At 43.9% G+C, this 19754-nt stretch overlaps 1 protein-coding gene across 1 annotated transcript in view; it reads right to left on the bottom strand.

Moving 5' to 3' along the window:
- UNC80 (unc-80 subunit of NALCN channel complex) overlaps window positions 1-19754 on the bottom strand; it is a 2761828-nt gene that overhangs the window by 1751522 nt on the left and 990552 nt on the right. The window contains exon 22 of the mRNA XM_078680564.1: window positions 962-1174. Coding sequence (XP_078536690.1) covers window positions 962-1174 — 213 coding nt within the window. The remainder of the gene's footprint in view (window positions 1-961; window positions 1175-19754) is intronic.

Raw genomic sequence — 19754 nt, 5'->3', positions numbered from 1 at the left:
TGAAGCCTGGGGATATATCTAAAGTATGGAATATGCGGCTACAAGTTGCTATCAGATATTTATTTTATATTGTTTTACATTTAAAATAAGTACATACAATTAATTAACATTTCTAGTTAACATAAAAATGTAATAAACTTTAAAACTTTTTTCTATACTTTGCCGTAAGAAGGTATGCACCCTGATTAAGGAGTGTGTGTAACATTAAAAACGGTTGTACAGACACTACTAGTACTAACTTTACATACGTATTTGATGTTGTTACTAACTCCAATATCTATTTCAGGGCGTGGGGACACATAAGCTTTAAGTCTTGAGTAACTTTACCATCATAAATTGTGAAAAGCCAAAAATAATAAAGTTACTCGAAAGTGTAAGAGTAAATTTACTTGTAGTAAATCTACAATTGTAAATTTACCTTGGTGAATAGGCTTCCTATGTCTCGTGATGGTGGCCACTTTCTCAAAAGAAGAATTAGGGAAACAACAGAGCAGGAGACTTGGCAGCGTCTGCCATTTACAGAGGGAAATGGGCAGAATAGAACGCCTGGTGGCGTCCTATTCTTGCAGTTAACATGTCAATTTGACTGACATACTGAAATCATATCATCTAAGTATTATTCTACAACTTAGATGTTTTAAAGCATTTTGGACAATCATGAAACACTGTTATGATATGCAATTCATTTACCTAATGGTGACTATGGGTCAGTGGCATATCAAAAAATTCTAAGAGGCATCAGTTAGAATCTGAGAACACTAGCCCTTCCCTGTATGGGGGTTGGGGGGGTTGATGCGTATGCAGATTACAATGTAAACATTTTTACAACATACAATTTGTAATTAGTAGTAGGGAATATGATTAGTTGATAGAACCCAGAGAGTCAAAGTGGCTTTATCCTTCCAATTTCAGATGCTAAACGAGGGATATGAAAAAACAAAAACAGCAAAGCTCTTCTTACATCTCCCCACTGGTAGAACAGTTTGGCTGCATTCCACTGCAGCTTCTGATTCCGCTTGTTCCCCACAATTGGAGACCGCCCCCTTGAGAGGCCTTTCTTGGCGATGTTCACATGGTGGCCCTTCATCCACTCTGGCCAGTTGCCGCGGTTACAGCGGTGCACAAAACGGGCGCATTCCAGAAACAAAGCTGCTCTTGCTACTACTGGTGCTTCCTATATAGACAAAATGACAATATTATCATGTTTCAGTTGTCAAGAGCTGGTGTCTTTTCTTGAAAATACATTTTTAATATTATTTGCAGCTCAACAACAACATTACCCCAAATACTTCTGGAAAGATGTCCACATATATTAATATTACAGAGGGAAGGAGAACATTCTTTAACCCCTTGCATGCTGATGACGGCCCCCAGCCGTCATGCACTACGGCGCTCGTGTGCTGATGACGGCTGGGGGCCGTCATGAACCCGCCCACTTGCGATTTTGCCGCACAGGCGCAGAATCACGGCCGCATGCAAGGGGTTAATCATTAATTTACCGCCACTGCCTTACACTGTGATATTGTCTTCAGCCTTGGACTGGCCACCTTTTTTCATTTTGGGTCCACTGGCTCATGCTTTATCGAAAAGTTTGCATAAAAGTACTTCTGGGAGCAAATAGGTGACATTCCTCATCAAAACATTAACTTTACTAAAAACTCAATTGTGTCCATCACTTGGTACCTCTGGACAAAGCATAAACTTAAAGTAGGAGAGTTGTGGAATATGTTCTTTCTTTGAAAAATACAGCTTGTATAATTTTTACTCTAACCATATGTGGGGTAGAAAAAGGGCATGTCAGATAGGGACTCTTCTGGGTCCTACGGATACTTCAATATTAAATGATAACCAAACCATAGCAAATTTAAATTGATATCACATTATGTTTTTATTCACTGCTCTCTCTCAAGGGAGATAGGTATTTTATTTTTTGCTTGCAATGACATTCGATTGACATTTGCTTTTGCAATGACATTCGAAGGGCCTGATTTAACAAGGTAAACTAACACGTTTGTGTAAGCTTACGATTTTTTGGGTATTCACAAACTGCAAATTTAATTCTACTAATAGTAACTTTATGACTGCAGAGAATCTGCTCTTAGAAATATAAGACAGGAAAGATAGAATGAGAAAGAGAAGAGTACCAGTCCCTTTACCAGTAAATATTAGATCCCAGACTGTCTTGCATCCTCATTCAACATCCCTATAAGCTGTTTAAAAAGGATCCCGTCGAAACATATTTACAGGTCATCAGATAACAACTGAAGAATTGTAGAAAACAAACTCAGAAATTTTTTACTTTATCACTCATCTACTGGATTGAATGACCTTGAAAAAGAACACATTTATTAACATGATTTAGTAGCATGAGTTAAAATACAGAGTTAGCATTAATTTGACATTAAAAATCGCAGGTACAGGGTAAGATAGATGAAGCAGCCTAACCAAAATATAACTGCCTAGGTAGAAAGTTTGTTAACCGGTGTTAGAACTGGGGGTCTTGCTTCTAAGTCAGAGAAAGGGGATTACACTACTAGATAACCCCTGATCACCCCCTTGGTAGCTTGGCATGAGCAGACAGGCTTATCTCAGGGGAAGTGTGTTAAGCATTGGTGAATATACACAGTAATACAGTGAAAACATTACAGATGGACACCACACAGGTTTTATAAAATTAAGTATTCTTTATATAGACTTGACACAAGACCACAAACAACAAAAATCCACAATACTGTACTTAAAATAGACTTGGTAGAAGTTGCTTAATTCAAGTTGGTGATAAATGCGACAAAGTTCTCAACAAAGTACCTGGATGCGTAACGAAAAATAAACAAAAGGCTTGCAGGGTAGGTGATGCGTTGGTTCCTTGCTTCGGGGGGAGATGATGCGTTGCGCCTCAATGCTTGCGCAGAGTAGGGGATGCGTCTTGATCCTTACCAGAGAGGAGATGATGCGTGGATTCTCATCCTGCGTCCTGGTTGCGATGTGCAAGATGGCGCCTTGATGCGATGCGACAATCCGGGTGCGATGCGATAAGATGGCACCCTTGATGCGATGATGTGAAGATGATGCGTGCACACCCGGTGGCCGTGCAGCAAACTCTGTAGCTTTGGAGCTGCGACAGGCCCTGCGACACGCTTCTCCGGCGATGCGATGGCAACACGCTTCTCCGATGATGCGTCGGACAACAGCTTTTGCAAATGCACGCTTCTCTGGTGACGCGGCGGCAACCTCTACGCGGCGGCAACCTCTAATTCTCCGGCGAGGAGATGGCAACAGCTGCGACTGCGACACGCTTCTCTCGATGCGTTGCGCTTCCAGCTCCCAGCACCACGCAGGCTTCTGCAGACAGAATTCCCAGCCTGGAAACTCTGAGGGGAGCTGGAGGTGAAGTCTTTTGTCCCTGAGACTTCAGCAGGAGCCAAGCATAAGTTCAAGCCCTTGGAGTAATACTCTGCAAGATGATGAAAGTTCTTTGAAAGTTCGTTCTCCTTTCCTTGGCAATAAAGAAACCACTGCAGGTCAACCCAGCAAATAGCACACTGGCAGAGGGGCAGTCCAAACTCCTGCAGCTTCCATGGTTCTTCTCCTTGGCAAAAGATTTGTCTTGTTTCCAGAAGTGATCTAAAGTCTCGGGGTCTGGGTCCCCATATGTATACTACTTGTCTCGTTATCCTCTAAAGGCAGAGAGGACTCTGCCTAGCCCAAACCAGTTCTGGTCAGTCCTGGAGCACTTTGTTGACAAGACTCCTTATTTCCTTTCACAGTGTAGGCCAGGGACATCAGACACACCACAGGAGTTGGAGCCAGCATTGTGGAGGGAAAGCACAGCCCTATTCAGGTCCCAGGTGCAACCCCTCCCTCCCATCTGCATGCAGATCTCTCTATTCAGCACTGTGCGGACTCACCCTCTCTCCTGGAATCCCCCAGCCCATTTCACTCAAGCTCCAGACAAGGAATACACAACCTAGCAAAGGCATGATTGGATAGTTAGGCAAGAAAATATCTACTTTCTAAAAGTGGTATTTTCAAACACAGAATGTTAAAACCAACTTTACTAAAAGATGTATTTGATCTTTCTGAGTAAAGGCATGCTACATTCGAATTTCTACCATGTTCCCTGAGTCAGTTAGGATTATAAAATGTAATAATCTAGCGACCCATTCTGGCCTATGGAGAACAGGTAGCCGGGCAATAGTGAAAAACGGAAATGGCTGTAATTCACTATTAAGACATGCCACACACACTAGAGCATGTCCTACCGTATCCTTACAATGCACCCTGCACTTGGGCCTACCATAGGGGCGACTGATATGAAGAAAAGGGAAGGTTTAGGGCCTGTCAAGTGGGTGCACTTGCCAAGTCGACATGGCAGTCAGAGAATTCACACAGGCCTTGCAATGGCAGGCCTGAGACACACTTTACAAGCTGCTTCTGTGGGTGACACAACCAGTGCTGCAAGCCCACCAGCAGCATTTCATTTACAAGCCCTGGGCACACATGGTGCACTGTACTAGGGTCTGACAAGTAAATCAAATAACCCAATCATGGAGTCACTCATAAATACATCAATTTAACAAAGGGAGCACTTGCACTGTGGCACTTATTAGCAGTGGCACAGTGCCCAAAGCATATAACAAGCAAAACATATAAAAACAGAGGAGGCAATCAGTGAAATATGGAAGGGAGACTCATGCCAATGATGCCAGGTCTAACAGCTGGACTCTTAGATTAAAGATAGGCAAAGAGCTCATTAGGTTTCAGATTCTCATCTGTGTGGGAAATAATGACAGGGCTACATTGTCTTTTATCACAATGACCTCTAGATCTAGCATTTTCAACTCCTCACTGCTTGAAACCAGAATCTGACACTAAAGTATGGTCTGGATGAAAACTGAGACTACCACAGGATAATGATCATGAGTTGGTAATGTAAGACACCTAATGAACAACTTTTCTATTTTTTAGCTCTCCAACCTTATATTGTATATGGGCTACCAAAGATCGATTAGCATCTTTTATACTCTTTTAGCAATTCTTTGTTAAGGGGTTGTATGTGGGTGTTTTAAGAGGCAAAACTAACAACTTACTTACCGTCGGTAACATGTTATCTGGTAGAGACTTTATCTAGCCACAGATTCCTTACAGTAGGCGTTAGACTAGATCCAGAAATCTTTCATGAGCAGTACTCCTGCACGCCGTTAGGTGGCATTGTTTAGCTCCACGTGCGTGTGTCGTCTGCACTTGAAGGAACGGAAGCAGTGCCTATATAGGCCCCATCCCAGCATGCCAACATGTTTCTGTTTGTGACTTATCACGTGTAGAGCACCAAGCCATGAAGAACACTGACCACTGATGTGGAATATTAGGGCCCTGAAAGGGAAACAGCCCTGTCCTGAGAAATCTGTTTGCAGAACAGAGAGTATGGGTGGGTTGGTAAGGAATCTATGACTAGATAGAGCCTCTACCAGATAAATCGTTACTGAAGGTAAGTAACTTTTTTATCTGACAGAGCATTCTAGCAACAGATTCCTTACCTTAGAACAGATACCCAATCAATCCTCTCTCTTAGGCGGTTCTACGAAACAGATTCAGAACAGAATGCCCTGCAGGACCAAAGAGGTAAAGTGCCCATCCTGACATGACTGTATAGGCAGTAGTGCTTGGTAAACATGGGCAGAGAAGCCCAAAGCCCATGTTGCTGCCTGGCAGCTGTCCAGGACTGGAACTCATCATGCTACAGCAGTGGTCTCACCCTTAGCTCTGGTGGAATTTGCACACAAGAACTCAGGGGGCTGCTTCTAGGCTAATGCCTAGCTGATCGTAATGCAGATTAAAATCCATCTGGAGATGGTCCGTTTCTGCACGGCCTTCCCCATCTTCGCTCAGACATACACCACAAAGAGTTTGCCATCTACTCGGAACTCTTGTGTGTGGTTAAGGTAGAACAACAGCATTCTTTTTGGGCCCAGCCAGTGGAGTCGTTCCTCTTCCTTAGAGGGATGTGGCGGAGCGTAAAAGGTAGGCAGGGTGATGGACTGGCCTATATGAAAGGGAGTGACAACTTTCATCAGGAAGGAAGTTCTAGTGTGAATAATCAGCTTCTCTGGGTAGATGTTCAGGTATGAGGACTTGGATGACTAAGCCTGAAGCATACTGACCCTCTAGGCAGATGTTGTTTCCACGAGGAAGGCCGTCATGATAGTAAGGAGCCTGAAAGGACAGTTATGCAGTGGCTCATAAGGAGCACACATCAGAAAAGAGAGCACTAGATTAAGGTTCCACTGAGGTATGATGTAAGGTGAGGGAGGAAACATGTTGCAGAGCTTTGAAAAACATTCACAAAAGGTGATTTGAAAAGGGATGGCTGATTTGGCAAATATAGGAAGGCAGAGATGGAAGAAATATAGCCTTCAGAGTTCCCAAAGCAGAGCCCAACTGGGCAAGAAAAGGAATAAAAAGAATAACTTGAAAAAGGGAAGCAGAAAGAGGGTCAACCTGTTTCTCTGCACAGCATGCCACAAACTTGCCCCAACAACAGGCATATACTTTTTTGATAGAGGGACGCCTAGCTCCCAAGATAACATTACAGACTTCGGGCAAAGGTCATAAGTTGTCCAGTGTCGCTGCTCAATCTACATGTATGAAGGCAGAGCGTTGACAAGTTCAGTGAAGAACCCTGCCCTGATGCTGCGACAGAAGACCCTCCCAAAGGGGCAGCCTGATTGGAGAACCATTGGCCGACTCAACAGCTCGGGATACCAGGCACTCCGAGTCCAGTTTCAAGCCACAAGGATGACTTGTGTCCAGTTGTTTCTGATCTTCTTGAGATCTCTGGGCAGGAGTGGTATGGACGGAAAGGTGTACATGAGCCCTGAGCTCCATTCAAGATGAAAAGCGTCTCTGAGCGAGAGCCACTTTGGAAACTCCAGCACGCAAAACTGCGGACATTGCGCACTCTCGGAGGTGGTGAACAGATCTTACCAAGGCTCTCCCCACTGCTGAAAAAGACTGTACCACCTCTGAACGAAGACGCCATATGTGAACTGCTAGGCACCTTCGACTGAGTTCGCCAGCCCTGGCATTAAGAGAGTCCGCCAGGAGTTGAAGCACCAAGGAAAACCCCTGACATTCCAACCTTGTCCAGAGGCGCAGACCCTCTTGACAAAGGGCGCACAACCCCACCCTGTCCAGTCTGTGGCAATACCACATGGTAATGCTGTTGTCCATGAATACTAGCCTTCGCTTGATGGAGGGTAGAAAGGCTTTAATTTTCAGCCAGATTGCCCAGAGAGCTAGTGGGTTGGTGTGGAGTTCAGATTCCCCCAGAGACTGTAGACCTATCAGCTCCCAGATGGTCACCCCATCCAGGAGGGGTCTGCCGCTGACCCAGTAGCAGTTCGTTAACCACCACTTCAGATCTTTTGCAGTCCCCTCCAAAATCTGGACCATGTTGGAGAGATTCCCCTGATGCTGTGCCCACTAGAAGGTCAGGTCGCACTGCAGAGGCCAGCTGTGCCAGGAGGCAAGTGTTACAAGAAAGAAGCAGGAGGCCACGAGGCCCAGCAGCCTCAGAGTCAATCTCACTGAAACCTAGGACACAGCTGAAACGTCTGTATTATAGCTTGAACATCTTGGAATCACCATTTAGGAGGATACGCCCCAAACTGCCCTGTGTAAAGAACAGCCCCAATGAAACATTCCATTATCATTGGGCTACAGTTTTAAAATACAGCTCTAATTTGTTAACGGTTAACTTGGTGGGGTGTAGGGTACCGACTCCACAAGAACTTATTTTGGGTGACGGAAGTGCTGGCTGTCTGTGGCGCCACTTCAACGATGATTACTTCAAAAAAGTGAAATTCAAGACCATTTCTAGCGTTTTTAAAGTTTGGGGCAATGTTAAAAAATTAGTCGGTTTAGGTCGCTATTCCTGCTCTACCCCCATGTCACAGAATACGGCCCTTCCGAATATATTCCATGATGTATGTACAAAACGGTGGGTGGACGCAGGAGTCACACATCTTGGGTGGTTTTTTTCTGTTAATGGACTTAAAACATTTGACGCATTGAAAGCAGAGTTTGGTCTGTCGAATAGGGACTTTTTTTAATTTCTCCAGGTGAGGGACTTTCTATTAAAAAAAGCAGGCGGCTGTATCAAATTCCAACCTAGTCAAATTATTGATAAACTCAGATTAGCTAAAACTCAGAGAATCAGGGAGATATATGAAGAATTAAATATATTATTACCCGACGATATGGATAAGCACAGGATGGTATGGCATACTAGGTTGGGGATTTCACCTCAGGTGTCCCGCGATGCTTATGATATGTCACTGACTTGTTTAATGTCTATGAAACTCCAGGCACAATTTTTTAAAACATTCTTTTCACTTTACTACACACCTGGAAAAATAGCTAAATGGGGGACCGGGAAAGGGACAACCTGTCCATGATGTGCATCACCCGCAGCGGATATAACTCATATGTTCGCTTCGTGCCCTGTTCTGGTTAGAGTACTAGTGGAAGTCTCTGATTTTCTATCTCACATTGCCCAATATAGGGTTGATATTACTAACGAAGAGGTGTTGTTGGGCTTTACCAGTATCACCCGACCACCCGAAATACAAGGACTGATCTTTGTAGCCATGGCTGTATTTAGGCTGTGTGTCGCATCAGCCTGGATAGATCCGCTACCTCCCTCATTTTTTGAATAGAGAACTCGGCTGCTTGCGACCTGTAGCTTGGAGGTCGCAACCTATAGAAACAAAGGGAGGGTCAAGCGGAATAGGGGTTTGCAGATTTGGGCGCCATTACTATCATGGATTCAGTATGTATGATTTTGGAAGTAATATTTTGGGGAAACCTGCCGCAAACCTATTATTATGGTATTCTTGTGATGTGTTCTTTTTCTTCTGTATAAATGTTTATGTTTATTACTGTTTTTGCTGTAATAAAATTAAAGAATGCTGGGTTCCTGTTCTCCGGGGGTGGGGGGGGGGGGGGGGGGGGAATGTGTAAACTTGAAACTCAAATAAAGAAATTACAAAAAAAAAAAGAAACATTGCATTATAGAGGGTCAGGTGTGACTTGGACATGTTGACAGTGAACCCCAGAGAGTGCAGGAGGTCTGCTGTAGTATGGAGGTGGGAGACGACTGCCTGGGGCGAGCGTGTCTTCAACAGCCAGTCGTCGAGCTGTTAAGATATGCGAATATTGGTACACCTAATTTTCGCAGATGAGATGTAACCAAAGCCATCCCCTTGGTGAACACTGGAGGGATGTTGGTAAGGCCAAAAGGGAGCACGCCAAACTGAAAGTGCGTGTGGCTCACATTGAACCACAGGTACTGTCTGTGGGGAAGTGAAAATATGTGTCCTGCAAGTCCAATGCTACATCCAGTCTCTTGGATTCAGGGCAGACAGGACTTGAGTGAGCATGAGCATTTTGAATTTCTCCTACCTGAGGAAGAAATTGAGAGGGTTCACGTCTAGGATAGGACAAATGCCTCCGTTACATGTGAGCACCAGACAGTATCTGGAATAACAACCAAGACCTACTTCTGGCATCAGCACCCTCTCTATGGCTCCCTTGTTCCCCACCTCTGGCTGCCAAGCAGGGGCTAGGAAACTTGACCGCTGTGTTGGTTGGGAAGGTAAGAACACAACTGGAAGCCCCTTCAATGGATACAAAAGGGGCGAAAGGCAGACAGGGATTGGTGGGGGGCCATGGAAAGGACCTTGCCATAGCCCTGCTGTCCGTGAAGCGCTACAGTGCTGAGTAAATCTATAGTGCAAAAGGTTCTGTCGGGAGTAGGGTAATTACTTTAAAATATATCACAAACATTTGTACAAGAACATAGGACACACGTAGATTGATTAAATCAAAGGGAATTCATTTTACAATGTGCTCAGGTAGACATATAGTCAGGCTGTGACGGATAGCAAAAAAGTGATTAATTAAGGAACGATGCAAGATAGACTAATCTGTGATAAGGTCATCTAGTGGTGACAAGGTGCTTTAGGTGGATAAGATATATACAGTGCTGTACAATATGTATTAAAAACTGTTCATTCAGTAGACATCAATCCCTATACACTTGAATCTCCAAACCATGCACAGATCTGTTTTTCATATGGGGTGGAGAGAGCATGGAATCGGTTGTATTGGCACGGTGACGTTTCAACCCAGGTATTTCGTGATTCACGAGGAGTCACAGCAGGTCTTCTTCAGGACAAAGGGGACAGCAAGTGGGGCTAACAACAAAAGCCCAGATGAAAGCTTTTAATAGAACGATCAAGGAGAAGTTGGTAGAGATGAGGATTTGTATCTCTGTATTTATTTATTTGGAGACTTACAGAGCGCACGATTACACAGAGGTGTCCTGGCACTAGTTACTTCTCCCTAATGCAGAGCTGGAAAAACAGTGAGCTTATTTATCAGAGAGCCAGGTCTTCAACCCTTCCTTGAAAGCTAGAAGATTGGTGGCATTTCTCAGATAGAATGGCAGGTCATTCCAGGCTTTTGCTGTGCATGAAGAGAAGTTTCTGCCACCCCACTGAGCTTTTTTTGTTGGTGGAACTACGACCAGTTTGGCTTCCAGTGATCTAAGCGTTCTTGTCGTTCTATACCAATGAAACTGGTGTCTTAGATGATCTGGTCCCAGGCCTTGTAGTGCTTTAAAAACCATACAGAGAGATTTAAAATGCACCCGGTTCCTCATCGGGAGCCAGTTCAATTGTTTTATCTCTTTGGAAATTGGGGAGAACCTGGATGTGTCCATAAGTAATCTGGCCGCTGCATTTTGTAGCAGCTGGAGTTTATGCAGGAGTTTTTGTTGTATTTTTGGACAGAGGCTGTTTAGTCTAGCCTCGACAAGACCAATGCTGTAACCACTACTTGCCGCCTCCCCTAAGGTAGAAGCCGCAATACCTTTTTAACAGTTCTCAGGACATGCGCTGTTGTTGAAGCGACTGCATTTACTTGGGCCCCAAAGGAGAGTTTCTCATCCAGCAATATTCCCAGATTTTTCACCTTTTTAGATTGTGTAGGGAGTGATCCCATGGAGGTAGGCCACCAGTTAGGAGTCCAGAAGTTTAGATCATTCTCGAACAGCATTACTTCGGTTTTATCTGAATTCAGCTTTAGGCAAGTGTTTACCATCCAACTCCCAACCGATTCCATGCAGGCCTGAAAACGTTTATCTATTCCCAACTCTTGGCTGGGTAATAGAGACACCACAATTTGTGTGTCATCAGCATAGGACGTGATCCCAAACCCAAATGCACTGATAACATGAGTCAATTGACGTGACATACACATTAAAGAGTGTGGGGCTCAGTGATGACCCCTGCGGTACACCACATGGCATTGAAAAGAGTTTGGACTGAAAGTTACCCAAGGATACAATCTGTCCTCTGTCTGATACAAAGGATTTGAGAAATCCCAAGCTTTACCCTGGATCCCACAGTCCTTGAGAAGGTCCATCAGAATATCATGATGGACCGTATCAAATGCAGCGGACAGATCCAGGAAGATCAGAGCTGCCCTGCCTCCTTGATCCACTGCTTCCCTGATCTCATCCATGGCCTTGATGAGTGCCGACTCAGTGCTGTGTCCCTCTCTAAAGCCATATTGGGAGGCATCCAATGATTGGACTTCCCCCAAAAAAGCACTGAGTTGACTGTTCAAATTTTTCTCAACCATTTTGGCAGGGAGAGGAAGATGAGAGATCAGGCAGAAATTGTTGGGGTCCTTGGAGCCCATGCTTGGCTTTTTTAGAAGGGGCAATATTGAGACCACATTCCAACGTTTGGAGAACTGTCCTGTTTCAAACATACCGTTAAAAATGGATGTGAGAACAACAGTGATCGGACTGGGGGCCAGTTATACAACTGTCACTGGGCATGGATCAAAAAGTGGGCCCGATCTGGCTCCAATTAGGAGCCCAAGAGTATCGTGAACGATCAGTGGCCTAAATTTGTCCAAGGAGGGATCCTTTTAGGCTCACAAACCTCCTGAACGTCCAGCATCATTTGATCCGCTGAAGACTGAGAATATGCTCACCACTTTGTTAAGGAAGAATTTAGCGATCTCCTCACATAATTCCTGACTACATTGGACATTAACTAGGCTCGGAGAAGCAAGACTGGAGACAGTTCTAAAGAGCTCTTTAGCCGAGTTCTTTGCCAAATCAATTTGGGCTGAATAGAATTTTTGTTTTGCGAAGAAGATAGCTTGTTTCTTCTCTGCTTCCTTGTAGCTTTTCCTCCAATTACGTTCGAGGCGTTTACAGATGTGTTTTAGATTTATCACCTTCTCTGTAAATTATGGAGCAGAGGGATGTACTCTTTTAGGGAAGACAGTTTTTAGTGGATCTACTTTATCACACGCTTGTGTGAGCCATATGGTGTAGATGGAGGATGCCTCCTCTACCCCCTGCTGTAAATAACCTGCCGTGGAAGTTAGAAGCTCAAGTAGAGCAGTCCCATCGACTATTCCAGGCTCTCATCTCTATCTGACCTTTTGGATTACTACTCCTTGCATGCTGTGCCGCAATGGAAAGATCAAATTGGACAGCAGTATGGACGGACAACACAAGTGGTAATATGCCTGTAAACGACAAGCCTAGGTGGTGAGAGAAATACCATCCAGGGTATGTCCTGCTACATGGGTCGGTCCCCTAACAAGTTGCTTTAAATCTGCTCTATCCATCAATTCCATCAACATTGCTGTGTCAGAGCCATTAGAGAGCTCTAAATAAAATTTAAAATCTCTAAAGATGGTGTAGGTGTTGCAACAAAGAGCCTCTTCCAGCAAATTACCAAGAGGAGCAGCAAACACATTTCTAGCTCCTGGTGGTCTATACAATAAAATACCGTTAAAGGTATGATGGTCGGATAGGCTGAAATTAAAAGACAAAGCCTCACAGGCTCTAGCTGAGACAGGAATACAGCTTTAATAGAGCTATGGTATATTACTGTCAATCCACCCCCTTTCCTACCTGGCCTGTTCAATGCATGGCAGAGAAAATCAGGTGGAGTAGCTTTCACCAAATCTGGACCAGATGCCTCGTCTGTCCAAGCTTGTGTGATGAAAGCCATCATTATTTCATTTTCCTCTATGAGCCTTGCACACTCCATGCTATGTTTCACCAAGGACCTGGCATTCACTATGATACATTTTAAAACTTGTGTATCATGCCCAGCTGCTACTGTCCTTTTATCATTAATGGACCTAATAGGCTGATATCTGATTAGTGTTGTAATTAGGACAGGCCCTTGGAGGAGCAAACTGTTTTGAATCAAAAGAAAAACATATACATTCCGAAGCCCTATCCACCCCGTTCAGTTCCAACGGGGTATATTTGGAGTACGCAAAAATGGGGGGCTTACCTGGCACCAAACTACCAGGGGTTCTGGCGCTGCGCGTGGCCTGAACGCAGACAGGCGCAGACGGGCTTTTCCTAGACACGCCTTGGCGCGCCAGCGACGTGCTCGTGCCAGCATCTCAATGTGTACTTGGTGGCAGGGAAAGCCTAGTCCGCTATCCCTCGTCCTCCCACGATAGCTGCCTCCGCCCGACTCAACACGACTCAAGCAGTGCCACCAATCCTCAACCCCAACCCCAATAAATCAGATTGCTATGAGCAGAAATGTAAAAGAGGATTTGATTAAAAGTTCTAGTTTTTAAAATAAGCACCTTACAGAAATGTGCAAATATGCTGTGCCGTCTCAATAAACACTAAACAGTCACTAGTTTAGAATGATAGTATTTAAATGATTATCTTCCTATGTGCAAAAAGTTGCGATAGGAAATTAAAATGCAGAAGCAGTTATCAAGAAGTTATCTCAAATTCTCCCGGCACAAGCCTCTGTAGAGCCACCAGGGGCTGGAAACACCAGTCCGATTCAAAAAGCAGTGATAGTCATCATTCACATCAACTGCGGCGTGAGTCAGACGCTCTGGCCGGCCAGTGATGAAACAAACAGTGCTGAGTAAGCCTTGTCTCAGAGACAGAAATCATCAAAGAACAAGTCCATAAGCAAAGCTTGGAAATCCCTTGAAAAGCCAATCATCCCAAACCAGGCATGGTGCCATAAGGCCACTGACGCAGTAACCGCTCTACCTAGAGAGTCGGTCACATTCAGTCAACTTGTCTGCATCCCTCCCATCTGCCATTGCTTGGGAGAGTATGGCATGGGCGTCCTTCGGGACCATGGGCAGGACCTGCACAACCCCATGCACGTATTCCACAGTGCATGGGAGTAACGACCCAAAAGCCACACAGTGTTGACAGAATGCAGTGCCAGGCTGGTGAAAGAGAAGGTTATCTTGCCTAATGTGTCTAGCCTCTTGGTTTTCGAATCCGATGGGGTGGTAGGAAATGCACCAAGATTTACACTGGAAGTGGAGGCTTGAAACACCAAGCTGTCTGAAGTAGGGAGTAGGGTGTTGTGTGAGGAAACTGTGGTCCCCTGGGATGGGGCCCTGGCGGCAGGCAATTGTCCTGTTCACAGGAGCCCCTGCGGAGAATTTGGACCAGGGCTGAAGCAGGACATTCTTAAGGGCTTAATTAAAATGGTGGTTCAGAGAAGGTCACTCCCGGCTGAAGTACCTCTGCCAGGATGGTAGCCTTAACTGCCATTTAGGGCAGGGTAAGGTCCAAGACCTCAGCCACCCTTCTCACCCCCATAGCATAAGACACTCCCTCCTCCTTAGCCGTGGTAGGAGGAGTGACCATGCCAGTATCTGGGGAGGTGTCCTGTCTAATGGCGTACGCCAGTCCCTCACACCAGTCAACATAAGGGTCTAGGGGCAAGTATTCTTCAGGGTCCAGTGGCCCCTCCCAATCTTTCCAAAGTCCTAACCCATAGGAATAGGGCTCAGCCTCTAGCCTGGAGGTCATGGCTCAAGTCAGCATCAGAATGATGATGCCTCGCCCGGCTCCAAATCAGAGTTCAGGACCAGAACGGGGACTGCACCACTGGAGGGCAGCAGCAGCAGGCGCATCAGGACCAGCGCGAGGAAGGTCGAGGTAATAGAACCGACAACCGTCAGGGTCCATCCATTGATCCAAGGGACCTGACTAGTGCCAGAGGTGGAATCACCAGCAGGGAACAGGAGGGACCCCTCCTGAACCCATGGGACCCGAAGGCACGCCAGAGGGGATGGGCCACCCAAATATGAGGTGCATGGCTTCATAAAATTTGCAATGTTAGTGGGGTGGAGATCACTCCCGGAAACTCGGGGTGGTGCAGATCAGGCCCAGGCACCGGCTCTACCATAGAGACAGTCATTGAATGATGACGCTTCCTCGACTTGTCAGATGACTTCGACAGATGGGGTGAAGATGAAGACCTCTTTGATTTTTAGTGCAACAAGGATATAGGGTTCCACGACCAATACTGGGACCTTCCTCTCGACTGGGATCGAAACCGTTGTGACTCCAGGCTTTTTGGTGCATGGAGTGGCAGTCTATGCAGGTCTTTGGACGCGCTGCAGGTCTTTGCGTTGTGGTCGTGCTCAATGCACTAGAGACAAACAAGATGTGGGTCTGTCACTGTCAGTGAGAGGCACCAAAGGGCTTCAAGCCAGTTTTCCTGGTTGACATACCTGCCCCACCATGAGAAATGATCTCGAAAAATCTTAGACAAAAAGTAAAAAAAGAGTCAGTCAAAAAATAGTTGGGGTTAGCTCTCTCCGGATCAGCGCTGACTTGTGCAGAATGAAAATAACCGACATCAGCAAGCTGGAATGGCGCCTATATAGGCACTACACATGTCACTTCCGGGACAAACAATGCCACCTACTGGCATGCCAAGATACTGCTCACAAAAAAATTCCAGATCCAGTCTGACGCCTGGGGATAATTCTATGGTAAGGAATCTGTGGATTGAAGTCTCTATCAGATCATCTTTTGAAAAGATTCAGATTTTGGCTAAACATGTATGGATGAAACAGCATAGTGACAAGAAGGGATGTAGCTAGTAATATGCAAGATATTTTGTGAGAATAACCCAAGAACATCTACTGTGCAGGCATCCACGCTATAGCTGGTGTCTTGCATTCACTCTGTAGTAACATAACAATTTTATTTATTTATTTATTTATTTATTCCGTGTTTTATATAGCGTGGACATGACCCGATTAGGGTATCAGAGCGCTTCACATTTACATAGCCTTAAACTTACGACAGCAGGGTTTGACATGAACTTTAAGCAAAAGTAACAAGCGTTTATCAATTTGAGAGAGACATTTGTGTTTACAAAAACATATTTGCATGTGCTAACGACTACTAGAGATCGAGTTGTATAATCCTAGTGTGTGAACAGGAAGGTATCCTAACAGTGTCTAGTCTACTGTTCTTATGGGAGGAATTTGCTCATAAGAAATGTTTTCCTTCTTCTTTAAAAGCTGAAGTGGATGAGATTCTTCTAATGCTTGGGGGGAGGGAGTTCCAAATTCTTGGTGCAACACCAGAAAATGCTCTGTCATAAGTTCTCTTCTTTCGGAAGAGGGTAGGTTTCAGTAAGAGATCTCCATTGCCCCGAGCGACTATGCTGCCTCCTGATAATGTGATTTTTTGGGCTAGGTATAGTGGTGTTTTGTAATGTATTGCTTTGTGTGTGATACATGCCATCTTTAGTTGGATTCTTGCTTCGTAAGGTAGCCAATTAAGCACTTTCACATGTGAGGTGATGTGGTCAAACTTTCTGGAGCCTGTTATAAGTCTCGTGGCTTCATTGAGACAAGCTTTTAGCGGGGCTGTTGAAATCTTGGGTAGTCCTGATAAAGTTGTGGATCTGTACTCAATCCTCGACATGACTCATGCCTGGACAGCCGTTTCGAGGTCTGATGTAGCTATGAAAGGTTTCAGTTTTCTAAGATAGCTTAGATGGAAGCGGGCATTTTGTGCCATCGTGTTAATGTGGGTTTGAATGTTCAGGTTCTTATCTAGCGTAATTCCAAGAGACTTGGTTCAGTCTACTAGACTTGGAGTACAATTTAGCGCAGTGATCAACTTGGATCATTCCATTACACTTGTAGAGCTTTTCTGGGGGAAATCAGACGGAATCCTGTTTTATGCGGGTTAACCTTGAGAAGATTATTAGTTAGCCAATGAACGGTCCTCTTTAAAGCCTGGTTCATGATGATGATCTCTACCAACTATGCAATCTTGATATACAGCTGTGTGTCATCTGCATACATGTGGAAGGAAATGTTTGCCTGCTGTAAAATTTCTGTTAGTGGTTCTACATAAAGATTGAATAGAGAAGGGTATAGTGTTGATCCCTGTGATACTCCATAATATTTGGGGATGATGCTGATAATGTTTTTCACCATGAATCTTTGTGATCTGTTCTCTAAAAAGGATCTAAACCACTCTAGGACTGTGCCATCTAACCCCATAATTTCCTCAAGTCGGTCTAGTATTTTGATATGGTTTACTGCGTCGAATGCTGATGAAAGGTCGAGCAGAATTAGGAGACAGGTTTCATTGCAGTCTAGAGCAAGTAGAGCCTAACTAGTTGAATGAGAGACTTGAGATATCTTGCTTCTTGTAAAAAAAAGTTGAGCTATGTTTCTAAGCATTAATTTGGAATTTGAGTGTCTTCCAGATGGTTCTCTGTTTTTATTTATGGCTGACCACATTACATGTGTGTTTCGGTATATTCATGTGACTCTACTAATATATTTTGGTGTGTTTGACATCGATGTTTCGATCAACATTGGTATTTAATTTTTTCAATGACACATTAGTTTCCTATTTCAAAATGGACCCGGTATTGTAGAACAGATAGGTCAGCGTGCCTACACAGGTGTTTGCATTCTGGTATGTTTACACTGCCGAGAAGGGAGCTTTTTTATGTTAGAACAATTAATATGTGGGATAGGTTCTCTTGAATTACATATAAATAAGTCTTCTGTGGAGAGAACCTCGTGCTAATCCTGTACAGAAAGAGTATATCTTTGCAGGTTGCACATTAAAAAGACAGTGAAGGTTTTAGGAGGGTCAACTGCTCAGGACCAACGTGTAAATTTGATATTTGTCTCAAATCATTTTACAGACTGCATACACAACCTAGAAGGGTGCAACTCGGAAAATGTAAACTTTATAAATACAGGGCCTGATTCACAAGGATAACTTATACTTTTGAGTAAATTTTTACTTTGGACTATGTTCACTAATTACAGTAGTCTCAAACCCCAATCTAAACCTACTACAACATGTCTGCACCCCAGAGTAAAGCCAATGGCTCTCTAAACCCCTCTCTGCCACTTCCTAAACCTCTTTTACTCCTCCCTAATCCCAGTCTGCCACTTTTCCCGCCCAGTCCTGTGATTTGTTAGCATTTTCTACTAAAACCTTTACTTACGTGTGAGGAGACTCTGCAGTCGGAACTCTACATACATAAGTATTGGTAAAACTTACATTCTGTAGTATACCTTTTATAATACTATAAAACATACCACAAAGTGCAGTTTGTGGATTAGGCCCTACATTAGAAATCTATGTTCTGTGTTAAAAAAAAAAGAGAAAGTGAAAATAAAACGGGAATTAAATTCCTGGTGGTGGAAAGTATCTACTTCATAAGGGCTCTGGAAAGAGTTACTAGACTGATCTCCTAGTAAAAGCAGGGTTCCTAATAACGTGCTAAAGAGAGAGAGCATTTGATGTTAAAGTACAAGCTCTTGGTACCCTTGTACTACTTTGCACGAAAACCTTAATACCTGAAACTCTTTATACCATTACGAACTACTATCCGGTCATGTGAAAAGTTTCTCCCATCATAGTAAGCAGTGATCCACTCTATGCCAAACAAAGTCTCACATATTCCTGGTGAAACCCTGTTTACAGTAGTGGGCCAACAGATGTAGATCATCACATCTGCACTTGACTATCAGAAGAAAGGTGGCATGAGGAATCAAAGGCAGTGTAGTAACAACACTCTGAAAAGACAAAGTTTGGGTGCCTCATGTCCTTATGTCATCACATATTGCTTCATTATGGACCATTGTTTTAAGCCACCTAATTTGTGCCCAGGAGTGTGGTTAAGAGTCAAACATAATTATTTAAGAAGGGACATTCTGAAACTCCAAATGGGAAACCCCAAATTGTATTAACCGTATTAATGTATACATAATAGATTGATGGTATACATTGATCATATATAAATTAATTCTATTAATACTTTTGAGAGGCTGTTTCTTCTCTAATAAATTGTTCTATTAAAGTGTCAAAATGACATTGATTTGTGTACATGTCTAAGACGTTATAAATTATATCCAATACAACTTTATCAATGTTCCATTTCTCATGTCCTTGTCATATGAGCAAACTTTATTTCATATCAGTAAGTGTCTAAAGTAACTGTCACTGGTTCACTTAAGCGTGGTACATTTTAATATTGTAGAAAGAAACACGGTACTTCCACAGAACCTTCAACATAAGAGGATCACTTTGCCAAGGATGATTTAGAAGCAACCCTGCAAGATAATGCTGCTTTCACATTCTAGTTTTAAAAATGCTGGACAAACTATCACCCTTTCAAGAGTGATGCTTTCACATGAAAGCTTTTAAAGTACTGGACAAAACCGTAAGTCTGTGCTCTGCTGGGAAACATAGTTTACAACGTGGTGTTTACACCGCACGACCTTTACCACGCAGCCATTACAACGCAAGTCATTACTACGACTTGCGCTGGATGGGGCTCTTGGTTAACGAATAGTGTGATTTTCTATTCCAACAC

Source organism: Lissotriton helveticus, chromosome 3_1 (assembly GCF_964261635.1).
Source record: "Lissotriton helveticus chromosome 3_1, aLisHel1.1, whole genome shotgun sequence".
In the NCBI taxonomy this organism is placed as follows: Eukaryota; Metazoa; Chordata; class Amphibia; order Caudata; family Salamandridae; genus Lissotriton; species Lissotriton helveticus.
The sequence above is the reverse complement of the archived record's forward strand: the minus strand, read 5'-3'. Positions and strand labels throughout refer to the sequence as shown.